General features: G+C 34.9%; 1 protein-coding gene across 2 annotated transcripts in view; it reads left to right on the forward strand.

Moving 5' to 3' along the window:
- RASA2 (RAS p21 protein activator 2) overlaps positions 1–25663 on the forward strand; it is a 108888-nt gene that overhangs the window by 77404 nt on the left and 5821 nt on the right. The window contains exons 11-21 of one of the 2 annotated variants that reach the window (XM_044754388.2): positions 231–379; positions 1023–1137; positions 1570–1644; positions 2347–2470; positions 4785–4891; positions 9129–9212; positions 9624–9701; positions 13278–13351; positions 13895–14004; positions 24420–24502; positions 25166–25374. In XM_044754388.2, the coding sequence (XP_044610323.1) occupies positions 231–379; positions 1023–1137; positions 1570–1644; positions 2347–2470; positions 4785–4891; positions 9129–9212; positions 9624–9701; positions 13278–13351; positions 13895–14004; positions 24420–24502; positions 25166–25374 (1208 nt within the window). The remainder of the gene's footprint in view (positions 1–230; positions 380–1022; positions 1138–1569; positions 1645–2346; positions 2471–4784; positions 4892–9128; positions 9213–9623; positions 9702–13277; positions 13352–13894; positions 14005–24419; positions 24503–25165; positions 25375–25663) is intronic. The other variant, XM_044754389.2, reaches the window with a different exon arrangement.

Below are 25663 nucleotides of genomic sequence, written 5' to 3' on the forward strand. Positions count from 1 at the left end.
TAAAAACAGTTAAATATATATATGTATACTTAATTTATCTGAACCACAGTACTGTGATTTCAGTATGTGCTCCAAATTTCATCTCTGATAAAAATTTAGAAAATCAAATACTATTCTATACAATGGTTATCATTAATGAAGATATTTGAATTACTTGTACAGGCTAGTGATTGAACATTTGGTCATGTTTCCTTGATTTTATGCTTGTTGTCTACCTTTCTCTATTCTAGCCGATATCTGCCTCAGCTGCTTACATTCTGGGTGAAATATGTCGAGATAAGAATGATGCTGTTTTGCCCCTTGTACGACTGCTGCTGCACCATGACAGACTTGTTCCTTTTGCCACTGCGGTGGCTGAGTTGGACTTGAAGGATACACAGTAAGAGTTATATTAAATGTTACTTATGCATTGTGGACAATGGAACTCAGTTTACCAATTTGTTTTTGTAATTTTGGTTCTTTTGTATTGATCAGCCTTTCTGTAGGATAGTCTGAAAAGAACTGCTTAGCAAGTAATAAAAGGCAGTTAAGTTAGCAAACAGTATCCACCAATAGTAAACAAGTAATGAAGGGATTTTTTTTTACCCAGCAGCAAAATTTCCTATTACTAAATCTTTTTTTCTTATTGTAATGATTTAAATGTCACAAATAAAAGGTTATTTTTTCCTCTTCCATTATCTGTCACCCTTATATGCATGTGTGACATTATAAAAAGCAGTCAGAAGACTTTTGTTCTTGTTATAGTCCAACACTGTTTTATACACACACACACACACACACACTCACACTCCCTACACTTTTTTAGTTCATAAATATGGTTTACAATTTTTTTTAACTTATTTTCTTATATTTTCGGTAAGTAGTTTTGTTAAGTTTGAAAATCCTAATGGCTGCAACTTTTTGAATGGATGGTAAAAATTACTAAAATTGTATTTATGACCAAAGTCAAGTATCTCATATTATTGATTTCACAGCCTCTGTTCACTACACTTGATTTCACTTTATTTCTATTTGTTTTTCAGAGATGCAAACACAATTTTTAGAGGAAACTCCTTGGCTACCCGATGTCTGGATGAGATGATGAAAATAGTGGGAGGGCACTACCTGAAAGTAACATTAAAACCTATTTTAGATGAGGTACAGAATATGTCTCTGATGATAATAGTTTGTGTGGCCTTATGGTAACATCTCTTTCATCAGGTGATCTATGGATGGGAATGACATATCTGTTCATGTATTACTGAAAAAATAAGGCTGAACACTTGTGAAATAAAATAAATGATTTACTTTTCTATCAGTGGATTTTTACTCAAAGGGCACATTTTAGTCTAATCAACATAATTGTTTCTTTGTTATGGGATTTCTGTTTTAGCTAGAGTTTTAAATATATGAGAAATATTTTTTGATATAGTTCTTTGGGAGTATTCATTATCTCTGGATGGGGCTTTTAAACTTTGTTGCAGTTTTAATTTTTATAATTAACTGTATTATCAGAAAAATAATAGTTATTTTTATTTTGCCAAATTATTTAGAAAAGAACATTAAATGAAAAATTAACATATTTTCCAGATATGTGAATCCTCGAAATCCTGTGAAATTGATCCTATTAAATTGAAAGAGGGAGATAATGTAGAAAATAACAAGGTAAGTCCTTGTTTTCTTCATAGCTGCATTAAAATTGGCCTTAATGATATACCTATCTCCCACCTGTGTTGTAGTGATATGTGGAGGGAAGCAATGCTTTTTATTCTTTACAATAATGCCCATACTATTAGCAGCATTTCCTATGTCTAATTTTTAGAATGTTGTTATTTCCTCATTTGGTTTCATTTTATTTTTGTTCTTGACTGTCTTTTTTTGGCTCTAGTAACAAGAATGGAGTAAGGGTATATCTAGTTGCACCCCACATTCTGGCCATTCCTTTGGGGTCAAACTTATCAGGCCAAGTGGCACAATGACTGGGTTAACCAATACTTTTAAATGCCTCTGGGAAAACAATGATTGTGTTAGAGTCACAAGTTTTCAGTGCAGTAGACAACAGTGCCACAGTGTCCATGTGCCTGCATATCTGAGTTATTTCCCTTTGGATCATTTTATTCTCGGCTGCTTCTTGGGAAATTTATTCCATACATTCACTTCTTATACCTAGCTAGTCTAAATCTAATTTATTAAATGAGGTCAGAATGTAAATTGTCCTTTAACTGAATGAGTTTAGAGAAGGAAAGCAGAGCTTTAGAATACTAGATAGTGACTGCCTTTTTTGCAGTCATTGCATTTTTTCCCATAAAGGCTAATGAAGATGTGTAAAAGTCAAAATCTTGATGTTTACCTTTTAAAATCCTACAGGAGAATCTACGCTACTATGTAGACAAGTTATTCAGCACAATTGTAAAGTCAAGTATGAGCTGCCCCACTGTAATGTGCGATATCTTCTATTCTCTAAGGCAAATGGCTACTCAGAGATTTCCTAGTAAGTGCTTTGTTTTACTAAAACATGCCATTTCTCATTCTATATTTGATTTTTTTTTGTAGATTTATTGTGGATTTGGTTTATGTGAAGTGTTTAAGGTTTATTGGTAGTCTTCTTTAGTTTTTCAAAGTAGTTCTAGCTTTTTTATGAAAATTCTGATTTAATTTTCTTGTAATCTGAAATCATTTTCTGGTTTTCTTTCAATATGGTGGCAACTTTTTACAAAGAGCAAATCAAAATCACCATTATTTTTAAGAAAGGCAAAAATTTAGAACTATATAACATTATATAAGTAAACATTTATACCAGGTGCTTATGAGATTGTTAAATATAATAAACAAAAACACCTTTGTTATTTGTACCAACTACCTTTTCCACTTGCATGCATTCAAATAGTGATAATGTTTAGTTCCGTACAACTGACTAGATTTGACAGTTTGAGAATGCTAAGGTTTTTTTGGTGAGAGATTTTTACAGAAATGATTTTAGACATTAGAAACATCTCTGTTGCGATATACATAGAGTTTTGAGGTACATATATCAATAACTGGCATGCTTTAATTTTGTAAGAGCAGCTGTGTCAAGGCTTTGCTTAGAAACATTTCATAAAATTAAGAGTTGCTATCTCTGTTGTCAGTACTTGGAATTATTCTAATTTTATGCATCTCTGATAAGTAATAAACTTGCTGTAGCTATTTTTCCAGATCTGCCTGTAATAGGGGGGCGGGTGAGGAGGCAATGCAGCTACTTAAATTACCAGTGTTACCCAGCTATGTGAAACTATGTATTTATTTCTGTAACCATCTGAAGAGATTTTGTTATTTTATCATGTTCTTTTAAGTGTGTATATGCGTATGCACATACACGTGTGTATAGCTGTCTGCCTCTCCACAAAATTTTTCCTGTGCTAAAGTGGTGGGACTGAGTTGTCCACCTAACATGTAGATAAATTCAGACCTAGATGTCTCTGCTAAGTATAGTAAAGACATAAACAATTAACTTCAAATAAGTAGACTAAATCTAGTCTTTGTAACAAGGATAAGGGGAGCAGAGACATCAACATATGGAAAGATGAAATGCTGACTGAAATTGTATTTTAAAATAGTGAGTTAGATCGTAATAACCACATTACATCCCTAATGACTGAACAGGCACAGTGCTAGCCTACAGTCTCTCCTGCTCTCATCTGCCTGCTGCCACGTGAGGGGGGTACTGCTCCCCTCAGGTAGATAATGAAACTGAGGTTTAGAGAAGTTAAGTAACTTTCCCAAGGTCTGTGACATGACCAGCAGGTGAGAAGCGTCTCAAACCTGGGCCTGGCCCCTTCCAAAGCTTGCTGCTAATCGCTGTACTCTACACTACCCAGTGATCTTGGCCTTACGCATGCATTCACTGTTGAATTCTTGTTTATGTAAATGATCTAAAACACATTTTATGATTTTTTTTTAATAAATGCAAACATATCTCCCTAACTATTTTATGTTGGCTTAAATATTGATATGTCTTCATATCCTTAGTAGACTACAGTAGTGATAGTTTTGTTGTCATAAAATATTTTCATATTTTCTAGTTTGTTCTTACTAGCATGGGAAGATGGGTGGGGAGGAGGGAGGAGGCAATAAGTGGGAAGCAAGTGTGTTTAAAGAACTACAAAGTAATTGACTTGTTGATGACTATCTATTGAGTGACTTAAGAGTTAAAACTCAAACCAAATCCAGACATTCTCTTACCACCTGCTTCTCTACCATCTGATTGTTGGGTTAAGTGTTGACTCCAGTCAAAATGAAAGCTTAGGGAAATGATAAGAGCCAAAAGTTAGCTTGAGTTCATCTGTATTTTTATATGGAATATTGATAGCTTTTTTAAAGGTGTGTAGCCTTGGTATTATCAAGAGTTTTTAGGGGAAAATTGAAACACTACCCTAAAACTGAAAACAGTCTCCTGTCCTAGTCTTGAGGGATTCAATATTACCACTAGGTAGTGCTAGATACCGCTTTCATGTTTGTTGTAATTTCACGAGTCTCTTCTTTGAGATGAGGAAAGAGGTATTTTTCCAAATTAAAATTTTTCTGAAGACATAGCTCTTTGCCTTTCATTTTCTTTATTATTTCTTTCAGATTTCTTTAGTCACAGGATTTTTTTCCTTTAATTTAGTCATAATCATTACTATCATTTCATCAAGTCAATCCTTACTAGGCAAATAATATTGATCTCCTATTTAGTTTACATGTTTTTTCAGTACTTTTTACTTTGTCATCTTTGTTTTTTAATTCAGTGTTTTTGTGCATGACATTTCACCATTTTTTTCCTGCAGATGACCCTCATGTTCAGTATTCTGCCGTGAGCAGCTTTGTATTTCTTCGTTTCTTTGCTGTAGCCGTAGTATCACCTCATACTTTTCATTTGCGACCTCATCATCCAGTAAGTGTTGTTCTCAAAGCTTTATTCCATTTTTATTTATTTTTGTTTAAAATGAAGAAAAGATAAAGAAGCCAAATTCACTTACCTATATTTTCTTAAAACTGATACTTAAATTTACTGGGCATTTTTCTTGGCCATTTCAGTCTTTCAGAGAAGGCTGAAAGTTGAATTTTTTTTGCTGTTAAAAGATACTACACAAGAGTAATAAAATGTTGATAATTGTTGAAGTTTGGTGATGAATACAAAGAGAATTCAGTGTATTTACCCTCTGCTGTTGTGTATGTTTGTAAATTTCTATAGTCCAAAGATTGTCTTTTTTTCATTAGTTCTAGGTTTAATCTGGCAGATATTTTTAAATCTCACAGAAATTTGAAGAGGCTCATTTCTGAAAGATGTAGAAACTTTTAATTGGAGCATAATTTGTTTGGTAGCTCTATATTTTTATTTTTTATTCACCTGAGATGATACTTTAAATATATAAAATATAAAACTTTTTTAAAGCATATAATCTTTTTGTTCTGAAGTCCTATTTAATTACTTAAATCTGAACCTACACTGCATGGATTTATATGTTTCTTAACATTTTAAAACTGCTTACATTTGCTATGTTTCTGTTTCCTTTTCATACAATATATTTTGCTGATTCTTTAATCTTTTCTGTTCCAAATATGTTATAACCTTATATAATTGCTTTTGTTGCTGATTTGTGTAACAAATAATAATAACCAACTTTATTTAGTGCTTACTTTCTCCTAGGCCTTGTTTTAAGTACTTTATGTTTTAACTTACTTAGTCCTCCCAGTAACCCTGTGAGGTAGATTCTGTTATCATCCCCACAATTCAATAACTCCTCCATAGTCACAACTAATAAATTATGATTTGAGCTCCTTCAGTTTGAACTGGATTAAATCAGAATTCTGACTCAGTCTTCCCAATCTGTGCGCTTCCCCCTGTTCCTTCAGCCTCTTAGGCAGTCAGGTGTTGGAGCCCCTGTATGTTTTGCACACTGTGCTCAGCACTGAGGCGCCCTGATGAGAAAGATGGTCCCTGCCCTTGGGAAACTCACTGACTGATAGAGTATAGGGAAGACGCATGGGTTTTGGAGTTAAGCTGGGCTCTGAAGGCCACTCCTCCTCTTGACAGTTGTATGACATTGCCTCTTATTTAACTTTGCAAATGGGATAGAATCATGCTGCGGTGGCAGCAATACATCCTTGACAGAGGACAAACAGTCTGAGTAGCTGCAGCAGAGAGTGGACCAGTGTCCTTTTGTTCACAGGGCTGTCTTTTCTGTGGCTGTGTTACTGAAGCTGTACTGAACTCTGGTAGCAGCATTCTGGACATAAACAGAGCTCCTGCCTCTGAGCTTGTGACCCTGCCTTGAATTCAGACTTGGATTTGCATATTCCTGTAACAGATGTTGCAATAAAGTCCTTCTAACCACAAACTCTGTATTTTAGGTCACTTTTCTGATCAGTATGCCGGAAGGGCTGCTTTATACTGTCATTGAACTTTATTATTTGCTTTTAACTTTATCCCTTGTTTTTAAGAACTTTTCATTCTAATTGGGAAAATAGAGCAAATGCATAAGATACATAATCTAAAACTACCTATGTAAATCTGAAACTAGCACCTGATTAGTATTAAGTAAGGAGGATAGACAATTCATACTACACAAATTGAGAGCAAGGAATGATCCCTGGGACCTGGGGGTGCTGACATTGTCAAGACCAGTATTGAAAGTTACAGTGTGATTGGGGAGAAGAACTGGTTAAAAGTTGTTAGGTTTTACATTTAGAAGTTCTTTGAATTTTGAGAAGCCAGTTTTAGTAGAGTAGAAGAGAAGAAAATCAGATTGCAGAAAATTAAAGAATAAATAGATGAATGTAGTTTTTCCTGGGAAATATATCAAAAGTGATCTTGCTCTACTGCTAAAAGACACAGGCAAATTCAAGCATGTACACGTGTGTGTACATACACGAATGAATAATTTTTTTTACAAAACACTCATTTTAAAATGTGGGTTTGTTAACATTGACATGGTTAGACCACTCTTTGGAGAAGTTTCGTGGTGGGGAAGAAAAAAGAGCTGAACCATCCTTCTCATCACATCGCCTATTCTCTCATTGGTGGCTCCTTTCAAAACTCAGCCAGGGCAGACCTCTCTAGCCCTTCACTCTGGGTTAGTGTCTCTCATGTGTGCCTGTAGCACCCTGTGGCTCTATCTGTCATGGCATTTGTCGTACTGTTTTATAGTCATCTGTTTATAGTCTCTGCATGTGGACTGTCAATACCTTAAGGCAAGGGCTGAATCTTTTTCAAGTTTGCGCATCCCAAGCACATGGCACTCTTTCTAGGACAAGTAGATGCTCAGTAAATGTTTGTTAAGTGAAAGATGGTAGCTCAGAGAGGGAGCCTATCAAATGGTGAGTCTTTTCCAAAATGGGAAAACCTATATATGGTTTAGATAGGGGAGAACAGACTAACAGAAATGGAGAAATTGAAGAGAGAACGGGGCTTACTGATACCAGATCAGTATCCTGGAGGATTCAGAAAGAGTGTCTTTAAAAGAAAAAGTGATGGAGTAAACTTTGGGAAAAAGAACAGTTCTTCCTTTGAAATATTATGGTGAGCCATGTGAAATTGTTTTGTTTTTTATAGATCAAAAGTAGTCAAATAACAGTAATATCATATAGTTCAACCTAATATAAGGAAAAAAGGGTAGGGTATGTTGTTTTGAGGTGAGAAATTCAACAGTTCAGTTGACTTTACTAAATGGTAAATAGCATCTGCTATATGCCAGTGCCAGGTTCTCTACTAGGTGCTGATATCTAAAGTACTGGACGTCTCTGAAAAATTATGATGGCAGATGGTGGCAGGGGAAAAATTTATAACAGCTTATATGTAGAGTAACACCAGTGAATCAAGAGTAGCTAAATGACATGACTGTCAAATAGTAGTGAGGGCCGTGTTGATGTAAACAGATCTCTGATATGCAGAAATTATATAAAATATGCTTTGTTCCCTTCTTGTAATTCAGGGAAATAATAACCTAAAACACTGATTTTAAAACCAGATTTGAACAGGGAAGTCTTGGTGAAATTCAGTTCAAATTTAGTTCATTAGCACATTGTTAAGTTTTATATTCTTCAAAGGCAGAGAATTGTGGGGACTTTTTATACGTATAATGGAATCCTGGATGTTCTAGCTAAAATATTTCTGGATAACCTTAATTAAGTTGTATAACTGTTTCATAAGTATATCATAATGATCATATCCCAGATATTCCTTCTTTTCCATATTACCTTACATTCTGGTCATCTCTTCCGCTTCACATTCACTGCCTATTTTCAATGCGGAGATACTAAAATATTAAGGAATATCAACCAAAAACTAAACTAAAGCATTTCTCTATCTAAATTTCCTTAAGTATGTCTTTGATGGAAGATTTTGTTTTTTTGAATTCCCAAAACAAAGAAAAATGTTCTATATAGTGATAGGGAAATTGGTTATACAGGTTTATGGATTGGTGAAAACTCATCAGGCTATATCTACACTTAAAATCTGTTCATTTCACTGTATGTAAATTATAACTCAATAAAAAAAGGAAGGAGCAAGGTGTTTAGTCAATTTTATTTGTATTTACTTCTTTCTGGTAGACAGGCCTGAAAAACACCTTGGATAATAGACCCAAGTAGTTACCTTACGCTAAGATGCTAAGATCCTACCATGAACTGGATGACTTCTTATTTCCTAGGTTGAATTTAGGTCTTTGCTTCCATGGTGAAAAGAATTGATTGCAGAAGCTATATAAATTATTGAATATGCTTAGAGGTAGGTTGAGTACAGAAAATTTGAAAACTGCCATTTTAGGTTAGAAGGTATAAGCCACTGACATTTCAAAAGTGAATACAATTTGTTGGGTAATTCAAGCTGCCATACTATACAAAACAATATGTATAATGTTAATTGAATTATGGCTTTCAAAAGTAATGCATCATTAAATATAATTACTTTGGGAGGAATTGTCAATCATATATGGCTTTTTTAGTGTCTTAATTCTTTAGTGAGTTGTGCCCATCCTTAGCTAGATTTTAACTATGTTGGTGGTTTGAATGAACATTTTTGAACCACTGTTTTAGAGCAATGTAGCCCATTCATTCTAGTCTACTTTTTATACAAATTCTATTTCTTAAAAACTTAACAGGAGTTTTGTGTGTTCTTTTACATTCTTTAGGATGCACAGACAATTAGAACATTGACTCTTATCTCAAAAACCATTCAAACTTTGGGAAGCTGGGGGAGTCTGTCCAAAAGCAAGGTAAGTCTTCACATCTTTGGCCTTGTTTTCATACTTTTAAATGTTGTTATGCCCTATGATCGCTTCTTCCTCCTTCACTCCCTTCTAAATTAAAAGCAAAGCAAAGCAAAAATATATAGATACAAATGCAATAGCTGTCTTTTAGATAGATGTTATGTCTTAGTCACTTGTTAAAGAAGACAGTTTCATTTAAACTAATATATCTAAGAGGGGGAGATGCAAGAACCTTCTATTTGTTCCTACCATAGTCATCTAACAACTGTTGAAAGAAATCTTCAGCTCCAAGCCCTATAACTCTCTTGAAAAATATTTTTGAATCCTTTTAAGCCTTAATTGTCAGCTTAAAAACACAGCCCATTATGTTCCTAGTTCTCTACTTAACATATATAAATCCTGTGTTTTTTTTCTTAGTCAAGTTTCAAAGAGTCATTCATGTGTGAGTTTTTCAAAATGTTTCAAGAAGAAGGATATATTATAGCAGTTAAAAAGGTATGATTGTTTTACTCTGGAAATATTAACATTTCTTATCATATAGCATTGGGGAAATAACATTTCTTGTTATTCCTATGAGTCAATCCCAAGTTTAAAAAAATTATAATGTTTAAACTGTCCATCAAATATAAAAAGGCTATCTTTTTCTTCCTTTCTCCTCCCATACAAAACTGTGGGTTTTTAAGCTGTGAAAATACCTTTTAGTATTTATTTAAATGCCTTTTAGTGTTTAGAGTAAAACTCATTTAGATGAGTTTTATCAACAGCTCCGGTTACCAGTGTCTTAGTAACACAAATTACAAATATCTAGAGTTAGGGTTTCTTAACAGCAGCACTCTTGACAATTTGGTTGGATAATTCTTGTTGAGGGGCTGTCTTGTGCATTGTGTGTTTAGCAGCATCTCCTGGCCTCTACCAATTGGCATGCCCCCGGTTTTGACAACCAAAAATGTCTCTAAACATTGCCAAATGTCCCTTAAGGGATAAAATTGCCTCTCTGAGAACCTCTGGTCTAGGAGTAAAGGCTTAATATGGTGCCTGATGTATAGTGGGCACTTAATTGCCGTAGTAAAAAATATATGAATTATTGCACATTTTATAAACAATATAAGTTTATCGTAGTAACCTGAGGAGAGTTACTATAAATTAAAATGTATAAAAACCTACAGTATATTCTATCCTAACATGGGGCCTACAACATACAAAACTTGCTGTACTTAGAAGTTGAGAATGTTTGGAAAGAATTTCTAATTTCTTGAGTCTTTAGTTCTGAATCATCCTAAACAAAATGCAGCATTATTGTAAAACCCTAAAAATTTCTAAAGAAAAGTTGTTTTGAAGTACGTCTAAACTTGGCTTGAAGAAAGTACTGTATCTTATCTTCACAGTTCTAACTTAATGAATGCAAATTAGCCAGGCCAAATTTTAAACATTTCATTCAATTTCTGTAGTATAATTTACAGTTGATATCCAAGAGTATATTTTGTTGAAATATATGTTTGTACTTTTAAAATTCTTACAGGAACTCAGTAAATAAAAATCATTTAAAAAATTAAAGTCCGTTGGAATTTTTTCATCTAGAATAGTGCAAGTTCAACCAAAATTTTTTTAAGCAACCACTCAAGGCTTTTGAGGGGGAAATCTTTCAAAAGAATAGGCAAAGGAAAAGCTGCCCTTTTATTTTTAGGACATTGTTGAAACATTTGTGGGATAGCGTAGGCAGACTTTTGTTGGCAAGATTCTGATGTACTGTCTTTTGTTTTAGGGTTGTTTTTCTGTTTTTTTACGACCTAGGCTATGGTAGCATCTGATTTTTTCCCCCTGATATAATCAGAATATGTAGAGTTGGTAATGTCAGTGGGGGAAGTATTTAAGGGTGCCAACAGTTTAGTCTGCTCCTGATCTGCCCTGAGTCACCCACTCACATCCTGATGTGAGATGCAGCATAGTGCATCTCCTGTCTCAGATTTGGTTCTAGACTCCTAAACTAGCATAGGATATTTTGCCCTAATATGAGAGAGGTTTTTAAAAGATTATTTACTAACTAAATCTGGATATGTGCAGTGCTAGAAATTGCGAAAGCTTATGAACCCCAATTTCTCATTTCGTACTGGTGTTCTCGCTAGTGGCATTGACCCCTGCTCCAAAGCAAAATAGATTATAATTCTAAATCTTGTACTATTCCCACAGAGTTTAGGAACAGTAACCTGGATAGGTCTATAAACAGAGTGACCATATAACGTAGCATCCAAACTTGGACACTTTAAAGAGTGGAAAGGAATACTTTTGGTTATGTTGGAAGCACAATTGTAGACAGGGACAGCCCTGAGCAAACTGAGACCTATATTCACCCTACCTACAGTCCATCTTAATTATTGTTTTCTTTAACTTTATATAACTGTATTTACCCTACAGTTCCTTGTAAATATAACAAATAAATAAGGTAATAATTATCATTAATAAATAAGAAATATTTGTCAAAGAAATAAATCAGTGCCTTCAGGCAAATACTAAGAAATGAAATATTCAAATAAGTCTGTTACACTCCATTAGTGGATGGTCCATCTGTGAGAACTGAAGATGTGAGAAGACACTTCTTTAATTCCCTTGGATACTTGTTCTATATGACCCACATATAATGTGAAAGAAACTCTGTTCTTGTTCTTTCACTTACCAAATAAACTAGAAGTAAACGTTCCTTCCAGCAAACTAGAAGTAAATGTTCCACTGGAAAACCCCACAAGTGTTGGTTCTGGTGGGCAATCTATAGCCAGTCTTAGGAAAAAATGGCTTCGTCCACAAATTCTACTTTATATTAGGGCACTGGTGCCTCAATATCATTTTTATTGGCATGTACTTGGTTTTTGTTTTTTTAAGTCCTGAGTGGGACAACATAGAAAAGTAAAAAAAGAAACACCAAGAACTAAACAAATAGTTCGTTTATGGGGCAAAATAGGATTCCTCTCTAAGAACAAGAGTTGTTCCTCAAACTACTATTTTCCCTTTCCCATGAAGAGACAGCCACATGCCAGGAAGCTTTTGACCAGGCAAGGTAGCATATTCATCAAACTAAATACTCTTCACTGGGTGGCTTGCCATTGCTAGAGATGGGTATTCTATATTTTCTTGAGCCACCACATTCCCACATTCTCCAAAGTAAGTTTATAAGTGGTGATTAGGTTTCCAGATTATTCTAGAGAACCCAATTACACGTCAGTCATAACTGTGAAATACTGTCTCTTAAGGCTGAAGTCAATTATAAATAATAGAAGTCAGCAAACTATTTTCTGCAAAAGGCCAGTAAGTAAATATGTTAGGCTATGCTGGCCACATAAGGGCTCTGCCACATATTCTTCTGCATTTTAATTTTTGTTTTTATAACGCTTTAAAAATGTAAAACTGTTCTTAGCTCATGGGCCTTACAAAAGCAGGCTTCAGGTTGAATTTGGCCCACAGAGCCATAGTTTGGTGATCCCTGACCTATAATATAGATTCCAAATCCTATATCCAAAATCTTTGGGACAAGAAGTATTTCAGAATTCAGTTTTTCAGAGTTTTGAAAGATAATAGGTATATGCCATGTACTATATAATACCCCCCAGTGAGGCCTGGAGTAGCACCCTGTAATCAAACACATTAATGTTTATGTAGCACAGTGTGTGAATATTCACAGTAAATGGGATAAATACAGACTATAAATAGCCTTACACCAGTTCAGGTTAAGTTATACCCCCAAATGAGTTTACTGCAAATCAAAAACAAAGCAAAAAAACTCTGTGTATTCAGAGCTTTATAGATTTCAGAATTGCAGGTAAGGGATTGTGGATTGAATTATTTCTACAGGGAAATACAGTCTGGGTTTTAATAAACTTTTAAAAATAAGCTTTTTGGAATCCCTGTCGTGTGTAAATTAGGGACTTCCTCTACAAATAAGTATGTGTTTTGCCTTACAAATTACAATTTTGTGTATTCCTTAATAATGAAGAACTTTGTGATATTATCAACATTTAACATAAACTGATTTTATGATGTACCTTATCACAAAGTATAATATTTGCCCATTTTTCCATTTAGTTCTTGGATGAAATTTCATCTACTGAAACTAAAGAGTCCAGTGGTACGAGTGAGCCTGTGCACCTGAAAGAAGGGTAAATTTAATGAAATTAGACAGTGAAGTCGTGTTTCAGTATAGAGGTTAAGTAGCTCAAAGAGCATGGGTCTGGCAGTGAGGAATCTGGGTTTTTGTTCTGTGCTGGAACTGCCTAAGTACATCAGTCAGGTAAGTCACCTCCCTATCCTGTAAACTTTGCTATGAGGCAGGACTCCTTGTCCATACTGTCCTAGAGATGTTTTATAAATGTAATGAGATTATGAATATTAGAGTACTTTGAAAAAGTAACAACACTATTCAGTGTTAAAGTAGTGTTATCCTTAGAAGGTAAAGGGGAACATCACTCATTTGGCCCTTTCAATCCTGGATAGCACAGTTATAAGTATTAAATTAATTAAAGATTTTATCCCCTCAGTGTGGCCAAAATAAATGCAAAAGTTTTAGATGGCCGGACATTTTCATTTACTTAATATAATCTTACACAGCCTTTAATGTCATTTAAAATTAAAGGGCAAGTCTTTGTTTTAGATTAACTATTTTAATATGTGTAGCTAAATGTTTACATCTGTTGTTTTGGCAGTGAGATGTATAAAAGAGCTCAGGGAAGAACTCGGATTGGAAAAAAGAATTTCAAGAAACGGTGGTTCTGCTTAACAAGCAGAGAGCTCACCTACCACAAACAGCCAGGTAGTTGTGCTTATGCTCTATTGTGGGGTCTTTTCCTGGTTCTTGGTGAAGACTTCTTGTTTGTTGCTTAATGTGATTCTAGTGAACCTTTTCATTAATATTACTCTAGTTTATAGTTTCTCACAGTGATGCATACACACTAAGAATGTAATAAATATTTGACAAGTGACACTGTGTAAATTACATTTTTTCACACACATGCTCTATTTTCTAAAAATCCATGGTAAAGCCCTACTGTGTAATCAATATATAAAGGACTCTTAGAACTTGGAAGTTTCTTTAACTCACAGAGCCAAAGTGGTAAAAATCAATGTCTAATGAATGAGAGTATTTCAGTGGTTTGCTGGATAATGTCAGCCAAAAAGTCCCACAGACTGTGATTCCTATACAGTTATCAGATTCATTCTAGACTCTTGGCCAAGCTCACTCCAAGATGGAAATTTTAATAATTTGCCTCCTGAGAAAGCACAAATGGGCTGTCTATTTGGATAAAGGAGCCATCTTCCTACGGTGTGATTTGAGGCTTCAGAGAGGCAAAGTCTGTCCCTCAGTGGACTGACACACTGCTGAAAATCTCTGCCTTTTAAGTTTATTCCTATGGGATAAAGTGTTACCCATTAGCTCCTTCTCATATGTTAGCAAGAAGAAGTTAGTGTCTAGATCATAGGTTATATACCGTAGAAGCCCTTTTATTTAAAAAGTGATTAGGATCCAAAGATGTTCACTTAGTCAAAAAGATCAGTTAAAGCAAGAATCAATTAAAGACAAACAAAAAGATGCATACATATCTTAAATACAATCAGCCCTTGGTATCCTCAGATTTCGCATCTGTGGATTCAATCAACCGTAGGTTAAAGGGTCTACAGTGGCCGTGACTGTAATGAACATGTACACACTTTGTTTTCTTGTCATTATTCCCTGAACAATGCACTGTAACAACTGTTTACATAGCATTTACATTGTATTGGGTATTATAAGTAATCTAAAGATGGTTTAAAGTATAAGGGAGGATGTGTGTAGTTTAAACACAAATATTACACCATTTTATATAAGGGACCAAGGATTTTGATATCTGCGAGAGTCCTGGAACCAATCCTCAGCAGATGCCGAGGGATGACTATGTTTACGTATTTGTTTACCAATCTTTTGATAGAGATCCAAGATCTTTTCTTTGAATATGAATCTATAGATTGGCTTTCCCATTTGTCTTTCTTGTGCAAATATGCCACTAATGCATCAGTTTTCAGTGTGATTTCTCCAAAGTGAAGCTAGAACTTAAATACTTGTAAAGTAACCCGAGTACAGGATCCTTTTAGATTTTCGTGATAGTCACCCTAATCTTTTACGGCTCTCTCACCCCCATATAAATCAACTTTATTTGCGTTGGTTTGGGTCTCCTTTTTTGAGGTTCTTCAGAGCACTTGCCTGATTTTCAAATAAATAATAAACCTCTGAGTAGGGGGCACTTATTTTGTCACTTTATATATGTTTAAGTAAATTATAATTACAACATGGGAAAAGGGCATAAATAGGTTTGGTGACAAACCCAACGGACTTGGTAAGCAAAACAGCCTAACCAGTGGAAACAGACACATGCAGGCTAAATAGATAGTAGCCTGGCAACCACGAGCATTCAGCATCCCATGAGCATCATTTGCTACAGAGGAAATGAAGAGTCTCCATTAATCCATCAAATCTGTTAGGTGCAGCTCTATTAAGAGAGCTTCTGCTATAAATTCTGAAATGATAAAACAAACACCAGAGATAGGGTACTTTCGAGAGAATGTAGACTCAGTTAAGTAGAGTGCTTCAGTGGAGATTCTCGAAGAATAGAGAATAAGAAAAACTTTTTGTTTTATAATTCCTTAGAATGGCTTAGGCAAAATGACTACATATGTCCAAATATATTAGTAAGACATAAGCCAAATGCATTTTATTTTTCAGTACTCAGATAATTTGTTATGGCATATAGTTAAATGACTAAAGATCAGTGGGCTACATACTTGCCCTTCCAGACAGCATCTTTTTAAGCTAAGTGTATTTTGAATGCCTTAGAAGTTATAGCTTATGTTGAATACTGTATAAGTGCTCTCGCATATATAGCAGCATTTTAAAAATAGCTATCATAATGTGCTAATTATGTTTACGTTAACAGTACATTGAAATAAAATTTAAGTCATTCTCCGTGAATAAATTAGCTATTTTTTCCTCATTTAAAGCATTTTCTAATCTAAACCAATATTCTAAAGTCTTTTTTGGTTTAAGACTTTAAGAATCAGATGATAGCTTTGTACCCTTTCTGCTAGAAAAATGCACAAGCTAGACCCAAAATTTTGCATATAATTTCAGGGAGTTCGTAGATCCAGAGTCCATCCAGAGTCCTAGAGAACTTCTGTTCTGTTCGGTGATCTTAGAAGGATAACGTTCTACAGAATGATTAGGCTGCCCTAGGTATAAAATGGACATGTTAGAGGTTACATTGTTTCGAAGCCTTAAGAAATTTAACGTGTTGGAATGACATTGGAGAATGAGCTCTGTTATATGAAATTTTGAGATTAACCAAACCCTACAGTTTTAAGCATCCATGCTTTTTAACTATTTTGATGGATTTTTCCAAAATGTATTACATGCTTCCCTGCCTTCTAAAAGAGTTCATTGAACGTAAGTTAACATTTTCTAGATGACTTTGGGCTGTAATTGATAAATATTAATTATTATGTAGTGCTCTGATTTGGTGATGTTTTCAGGGCTGCTTATGGGTGTGTGCAGCTGTTTACTCCCCAGCTAAATGCCTTGGACTGCTGTGCTTTTTTGTGCTCCTGTGTTTGCTTTATACAGTTTTTCTCCATCCCCTTTATGTTCCAGGCTGTCACCTTAAATTTCTTGTGCTGTCAGTGAATTGTAATATGTAACATCTCACTCCCACCTCCGTCACCCATCTCTGTTTTTTACTGCTAATATACTATGAGTGAGAATGCAAGCACTGTGTGTGTTAAAATTATGCATAAGATTTAAAGGCTTTGATTGAAGACTTCAGGACTTTTCCCTGTGAATAAAGTACATGGGCTTTGGATTCTCTGTTTGGTGGCTCAGCAGATGTTTTGCTTACTTCGTGTTTCCTTGCTGTTTTCTGGACAGCCTAGACGGCTAGTTAAGTCTCTTGCTACACTTCCTGTTTGACTTTGGTGTCTGAAAGAGTGCCTCCCAAATTTCCCGTAACATAGCTCTAAATCATTGAGTCTTTTACTCTCTCCTCTTACTGGACACGAGTATTCTGAATCAAGTGTTGTTTCTCCCACTTAGAATCAAAATAATATGGTCTTTTCCAAATTTACTGGCAAAGGAACTAATAGAATTTTCTCAATTTTAAGAGTTTATCTCAAATAAGTTATTACATTTTTGATGCCTGCTCATTGCTACTAAGCAATGGTAAGCAACTGATCTTCAATACAACTACATTAATGTGTGGCAAATGAATATTATAGGGCACTCAGTCAGCTATCAGTCATGATTACCTTGACAGTTTTTATGGATCTGTGTGCTTGTGATTATGATTTTATGTTGCTATATTGTAATGTAGTCATCTTCTCCTAGTAAAAGTTCTCCTAGTTGTATGCAGAATCAAACAAATTGTTGATGTTCCAGCCTCTTCCTGTCTCATCCAGCCTCATCTTTTGCATTCTCCATGGGTTGTTTCACAAGACCAGATCTTGCAGTTCCTTTAACTTGTGCTCTTTTACGTTTATGCTTTTGCATGAGTTCTACCTAGAAATCCCTTACTTTCCTTCTTCACCTGTGTAATTTATTGTCCTTTAAGCCTCAGATCAAGTGTCAGCTCTTTGTGGAAGTCATTTATAAGCCATTAGCCACCTCAGTTGAGCTATTCCATTACTGTGTTTCTTTATCACTTTAGTGATAACTTCAGTCACACTCTGTGGTCCTTACTTTTGTCTATCTCTTCCCTAGTCTTTAAGATCCTCAATAGTAGAGACCATGTTTTTACTAACTTTATTAAGGCATTTAGTAAATATTTTAATAAATGGTGTTCTTCAAAGAACACTGTGTCTTCTAGATATGCTATCATCTGAGTTACTTTAAGAACCACTGCTCTAGGTGGAACACATTCTGTGTTCTCCACACTTCGTTAGATATCGTCTACTTTTGGGAGACCTGATGTGCACACATACATACGTTATAGCCTACACAACTTCCATGTGATATAAAATGTTCTAGCTCATATTGCCTATGGACAGTATAGAAGAAGCTTCCAAGATGTTTTAAACATAAATTTCAGTACATTTAGGTTGACTAGGTTTTCGCCTGCTCATGTTTTCACACACAGTGCTCTACAGTATTTTTTTCTTTGACAGCTAAAGAACATCATTGATTCAATCATTCATTCATGCAACAAATATTTTATTGAGTGCCTGCTATATGCCAGTTGCTGTTCTAGGCTCTGGAGAAAACAGTAGTGACCAAAACATACCAAAATCCTTGCCCTCAGGGATCTTATGGTTTAGTAGGGATAGATGATAAAAAAACAAATTATATAGTATGTTGGATAATAAACGTGATAGACAAAAATAAAGCAGGGAAGGGAAATAGAGAATGATGGGCTCAATGAGGAGAGCTGCAATATTAAAAAGTCTAGCCAGGGAAGGCTTTACTAAGAAAGTAACATTTGTGCAAAGACCTAAAGATGATGAGGTAGTGAGCCATGTGGATATTTGGGGTAGTAGTGACACAGGCATAGCTCAGAGCCAGTATAGAGATCCCCAAACAGAAACCTGGAGTATTCAAGAAACAAGAGAAAGCTCTTGTGGGTAGGGAAAAAAAAATGAGTAAGGGGATAGTCATAGAAACTGAGGTCAAAAAGGATCACAGAGGAGCTAGATATTATAGGGCTTTGTGGGCCGTTGTAAGACTTTTCCTCTGAGTAAGATGGAAAGGCATTGGAGAATCTTAAGCAGAAGAATGACATTGTTTGACTTATGTTTTAATAGGATCAATCGCTCATACCATGTGGAGAAGAATGGAGGGGCAAGGAGACCAGTTTTAAGAGGCTATTGCAGTAATCCAGGGGAGAGAAGATAATAGCTTGGACCAGTTGGTAGCAGTGGAGGTGGTAAAAAGGGATCACATTCTGGATCTATTTCAAAGATAGTACTCACAGGATTTGCTAGAGGATCAGATATCAAGAGTGAGAGAAAGAGGCAAGTCAAGGATAAGTCCAAGGATGTGGGTTTATGCAACTAGACTGATGAAGTTTCCTTTTAAAAAGTAGACATGTGAGGTCTAGTAATAGTAAAGAAGCTTGTATTAGACTAACTCTTTCATAGATAACACAAGTAAACTTTAGGCAGAATATATAAAACAATTCTCTGAAGAATTTGACCCTCAAAAGATGGGAACCATGCTGGGTGAGATTTATGTTTATATGACTTCTCTCCCTGGAAGTGCTCCCAGCCTATGCAGTATGAGGTGGCTAGAATTCAAGCATAAAAATGTAGTTTTAGTATCTATCCTAAGAACCTGAAATCAGCAATTCCAAAAGTTCCATGCACCCCTATGTTCATCGCAGCATTATTCACAATAGCCAAGTCATGGAACCAACCTAAGTGCCCAGCAACTGATGATTGGATAAAGAAGATGTGGTATATATATACAATGGAATACTACTCAGCCATAAAAAAGGACAAAGTCGTCCCATTCACAACAACATGGATAGACCTTGAGGGTATTATGTTGAGTGAAATAAGCCAGACAGAGAAAGACGAACTCTGTATGACTCCACTCATAGGTGGTAGTTAACATATGGACAAAGAGAACTGATCGGTGGTTGCCAGGGGAAAGGGGGATGGGGGAGGGCACTAGGGGTGAAGTGGTGTACCTACAACAAGACTAATAATGATGTACAACTGTAATTTCACAAGGATGTTAACTTTCATAACCTTAATAAAAAAAAACTGCAGTTTTATTGGCTTGAGATGTCAAAGGACAGAGTTAAAGGCTGCCAGAGAAGCTGGAAATTAGGAGATAAAAAGGAGGAGCCCTCCAGTCTGCATATGAACTCCTGTGAAATCCTTAGCTGACTCTTGAACTGCTCATGCAAAGGGGAACTTCAAAGAGGCTAGTGAAAAGCAGTAACTGGAAAGATTTAAAAAGATGAGCAGAGATTTCAACCTTTTTCCTCCTCAGGAGAGACGGAGTTTGAAATTTTAGAAGGCCTCAGTAAACACCTGGGATTTTCATTGAAATCTCAAAAGGTGATTTGAGATGGCTCAGGATTAAAGACTGTGTCCTAGGATAAAGAATAAACAAAATGTAGTATAAATAAAGTATACAACCAAGCCTCAGGGTGATCAACTAGTGATGTAACTGCTCAAGGGAAGTAACTGAATCCACATCTACAATGTATCATTTGTAATGTCCATTATACACTGAAACATTAACAAGTTTGAGAAGAAACAGGAAAATATGATACATAGTCAACAGAAAAAGCTATCAATAGAAGTAGATCCCTATATGATTTACATGTTGGAATTAGCAGATAGGAACTTTAAAGCTGTTATAAATATTTCAAGAATTTAATGGAAAAGATAGTCATAATGAGTAAAGAGATGGGAAATTTCAGCAAAAGAAAAAATAGAAACTATAAAAATAAATCAAATGGAAATCTAGAATTGAAAGGTACATTATCTAAAAGTGAAAAATTCATTGGATGGGCTTAACAACAGATTGGAGATGTCAGAAGAAAGATTGAGTGAACTTGAAGACAGAACAATAGAAAATATCCATTCTAGGAACACAGAGAAAAAAGATTTTAAAAAAAAGAATGGAACTTCATTGACTCATGGAACCATATCAGGCAGTCTAATATATACATGGTTGGTGTCCCAGGAGAGTAGAGAAAGAGTGGAGCAGAAAAAATATTTAAAGAAATAGTGGCTTAAAATTTCCCAAATTTGGTGAAAAACATGATCTTACAGATCTAAGAAGCTCAGTGAACACTAAGCATGATAAATACAGAGAAAATCACACTTAGACATATAATAATCAAACCAGAGATAAAGAGAAAAGTCTTAAAAGCAGAGGAACAAAAGACAAATTGCATACAGGAGAACAGCAGTGCACTTCACAGCTAACTTTTCAGGCAAGAAGCAACCGAAGCCCAAAGACAATGGAATGACATCTTTAAAGTGGTGAAAGAAAAAGGTTCTCGACCTAGAATTCTAGTGAAAATTTCCTTCAGAAATGAAAATATCCTTTAGATAAAATGAAAGCGTGGAGACTCCATTGCAAGCAGCCTTGCCCTATAGGAAATGCTAAAGGAAATTCTTCAGGCTGAAGAAGTGAAACAACACCAGATGGAAACTTAAATCTACAGGAAAGAATGAAGAGCCCTGGAAGTGATAAATATGCACGTAAATGTGTAAGAATGTCTTTTCTCTTTTCTCAATTTCTTTAAAGAGTAATTGTTTAATGCAAAATTTGTAACATTGAATTGTAGAGTTTATAACAAATCTAGATGTAAAATATATGACAGTAGTAGCACAAGGGAAGAGAATGGAGTAAATTATTGCAAGGATCTTATATGAAGTGACAAATAATTTTCAGTAGATTGTAATGAGTTAAGGGTGTATATTATAATCTCTAGAACAAAACTTTTTTACAAAAAGTATAACCTATCCCCTCTCCTCCTGCCCAATAAATAAATAAATATAGCAGAAGAGGAAGAACAAAGGAGCAAAAATTAGATGGGACAAATAGAAAACAAATAGCAAAATGATAGCTTAAACCCAGCCATGTCAATAATTACAGTAAATGTAACATCATATCTATGATCAGGAACAAAGCAAGGATTATCCACTTTCATCAGTTCTAGTTAACATTATACTAGAGATTGTAGCCAATGCAATAAGACCAAAAAAAGAAAGAAAAGAAAAAGCATACATAGTTACATAGAAACTCCTAAGGAATCTTCGAAACAACTGCTTGAACTAACAAGTGAATCTAGGAAGGCCTTTGGGATACATAATTCATATATACAAATCAACTGTACTTCTATAAACTAGCAGCAAACTGTTAGAAAATGAAATTTTTAAAAATCCCGTTTACACTAGCAGCTCCCTTCAAAAAACATAAAATACTTAGGAATGAATTTAACAAAAGAAGTACAAGACTTCTGTGCTGAAAACTACAAAGTATTGCAGAGATAAAGCAAAGAAGACCCAAATAAAGGAGGCATACATCAGGTTTTTGTGGATTTGAAGATTCAGTATTTTTTAAGAAGTCACTTCTCAGATTCATCTTGATTTTAACACAGTCCTACTCCAATTCCCAACAAGCTTTTTTGTAAAAGTTGACAAGTTGATTGTAAAATTTGTATGGATGGAAAAACAAAAGACTTAACATAGCCAAAGCAATGTTGAAAAAGAACAAAGTTGGAGGACTGATTTTAAGACTTAACAGTATTCAAGACTGTACTTTTGGCATAAGAGCTAGAGATATCAATGAACAGACAAGAATCCAGAAAGACACACGTATTCATGGTCAGTTCAGTTCTGACAAAGACGTCAAGACAATTCAATAGCAAAAGAAAAGGCTTTTCAACAAATGGTGCTGGAACAACTGGATAAACATGGAGGGAAAATGAACCTCACTCCACCTCACACTACACACAAATTTTAATTGAAGATGAGAAAATCATAGGCCTCAGTGAAAACATAGGAGAACACCTTTGCAACCATGGAGTATGCAGGGATTTCTTCGAGAGTTCATTAAAAGCACTAAGCAGTTTTTAAAAAAGATAAATTGAACTTCATTAAGATAAAAATTTTCCTATATTTTTCCCTTTCTTCATAATATCACCCCGTTTTCTCTTTTCTTTTTTGTTGTTATAGTGGATGTAAAATGTATTACTTGGCACTTAAAATTTTTCAAGGTTGTTGCAGTTATATTGAGTTTCTTTAAAGCATAAGCAAGTGTTTTTCACCAAATCTGGGAAGTTTTTTTACTTATTTCTTCAAATATTTTTTCTGTCTCTTTTCTTTCCTTCTAGGACTCCAATTATACTTATGTTGGCATGCTTGATATTATCTCACAGATCTCTCTGGGACTCAGTTTGTTTTTCTTAATTCTTTTTTTTTCTAACCCTCCCCCCCAGCTCTCTGTGTCCCTTGACTCTGGCCTGAAGCACTCTTCTAACCACTCCTACTCTACCTAATATTTATGTCTTTTGTCAGTCTTCCCAGACCTAAATGCAGACTTCTTTAGGGGCCTCGTATGTTCTGTTTACTACTGTATCCCAAGTTGTTAAAACAGTATCTAGTATATAGTAGACATTCAATGTATGATAGTTGAATTAAGTGACTGTCCTTTAAAAGAAAAAATTGTATATCACATCTGCTTGAATTACACAAATTTTTTATTTTACCCCAGGAACCAAGCTTAGCAAATATTCTGTGTTGACCTCTCTATTCAAGTCAGAAAACCTTTATTAACCAAATAATTGTTTTGGCCAAAAAAGCTATACATTAATCCATGGACTGATATAAAATGTAAACCTCCAGCACTTCAATCTACATGTCATTAAAGCAAAGCAAAGTTTGGGGGCAAAAAATGCAAAGCTTTGATTTCCAGGAACATTACCAAACGACCAGAAAAAGTCATAATTATATTTGCTTATAGTTTCTATGACTATCTGAGATATAGTCTATTCTCAGGTAAATCATATGTTGAATTGCCCCATGTCCTCATGCGATATTATTGTGGAGCTCCGTTAGCAAACTCAAATTTCCAAATTCTTAAATTAAGGATTCACTCTACCAAATAAAGTTTTTACTTTTGCTCCCTGTATCCTTAGAGCAAATTTGGTAGCTCTAGTCAGCTGACCAGCCTGTATGTGATAGTAATGAACAATTTTTCAATTTAAAATCATTGTTTTGAGAATTAATCTCTTAATTAAATATTATATTGGCAAAACAGAAAAATCCACTTAGGTACAGTCAGATTCACTGCTCGTGTAATAACTAGGTGAAAGAAAATTCCATGTCTCAGCAAGTTTTGAGTAGCCCTCTATTGCTAAGTATATTATTTTTTTCAGTCCCCTTATAATTAATGTTGCAATATGTTATAATGTTTTCTACATAGAGTTCAAATTTATTCCCATATTTTTCCTTGAGAATGTTTTAATTTTATATTGAAAAAAGTAAAGAGGAAGTCATTTTAGAGAAAGCAATCAAAATTCATCTGTTCTATAAAGCAAAGAATATTTATTATGTACCATTTGGAAATCTATTTGTTACTTATACTTCTCGCATCAAGAGGATGAGCTTAAACCTTGCAGAATTAACCTCTCACTTTTGTAATTCTGATGGAAATTATTTTAATTTTGTTCTACTACTTTTATTATTTAGGCAAAGATGCAATTTATACAATTCCAGTGAAAAACATTCTTGCTGTGGAAAAACTGGAAGAGAGCTCTTTCAACAAGAAAAATGTAAGTTATATAAATAATTATTTAAAGCTTTTTAAACGTATATGTTACTTAGTTGAAATTTTTCAAGAGGTTTTGTTTTTAGCATTTGCCATTGATCATTGATACTTTATAATTGCTGGCTAGAACTCTGTTTTAAAATTGTCCATTATTATTGATGGCTATATAGTCTGCCTAACCTCTTAACTTAAAGGTACTTTTCTTAATACTTCCTGTTATCAGACTTCTCAATTTGACATTCAAATCTTTAATAGTATAGTCGCAACCAATCTGTCAACCTTGTTTTCTGCTACCACTTAGTACATACCATACACTCAGACCAACCAAGACAGTTTCCTTGTTTCTCTGTAGTTCCCCACTGCTTTGCCTTTACTCATACTTTGTCCTCCATCTGGAATTCCCTCCCTTTATTCCTATTTGTGTGATAGTCCATCCCTTTCGACATGTGTAGCTCCTAAAAATTCTGTTCTATTGTACTGCTTAATACTGTGCGACTCAGATTATCCTGGGGACTAACTTGCTTGAAAAGTAACAATTCATAAAACACTTGAGCGGCAGTTATCTAGCCAAGCAAATTGTATTTCTGTGATATACCTTTTCCTGTTTGGTACTATGTGTTGGTTTTTAGACTCTGTCACTAACTTTTTATCCTAATTGCCTATGAAGATGTTCCAGGTAATACATACGGAGAAACCACTCTACGTCCAGGCAAATAATTGTGTAGAAGCTAATGAATGGATAGATGTGCTCTGCAGGGTGAGCCGATGCAATCAGAACAGGCTCAGTTCTTATCATCCCTCTGCGTATCTAAACGGAAGCTGGCTCTGCTGTCAGGAGACCAGTGAAAATGCTCACGGCTGCAAGCCATGTACTGCGTAAGTTTCCTTCTGATTAAAAAGCAGTGTTTGAATGTGATGTATCCTTACAGTGGAATAGTATTCAGCCATAACATGGGAGGAAGTCCTGATACATGCTACAACACGAATGAACCTTGAAAACATGCTAAGTGGATGAAGCCAGACACAAAGGCCATATACTATGTGATAACATTTATATGAAGTGTCAGAATAGGTAGATTCATGGAGACACAAAGAGATTAATGCTTGTAAGGGGCTGGAGGGAGGAAGGAATGGGGAGTGCTATAGGATACAGGGTTTCTTTTAA

The sequence above is a fragment of the Equus asinus genome, chromosome 21 (assembly GCF_041296235.1).
Source record: "Equus asinus isolate D_3611 breed Donkey chromosome 21, EquAss-T2T_v2, whole genome shotgun sequence".
Taxonomy (NCBI): domain Eukaryota; kingdom Metazoa; phylum Chordata; class Mammalia; order Perissodactyla; family Equidae; genus Equus; species Equus asinus.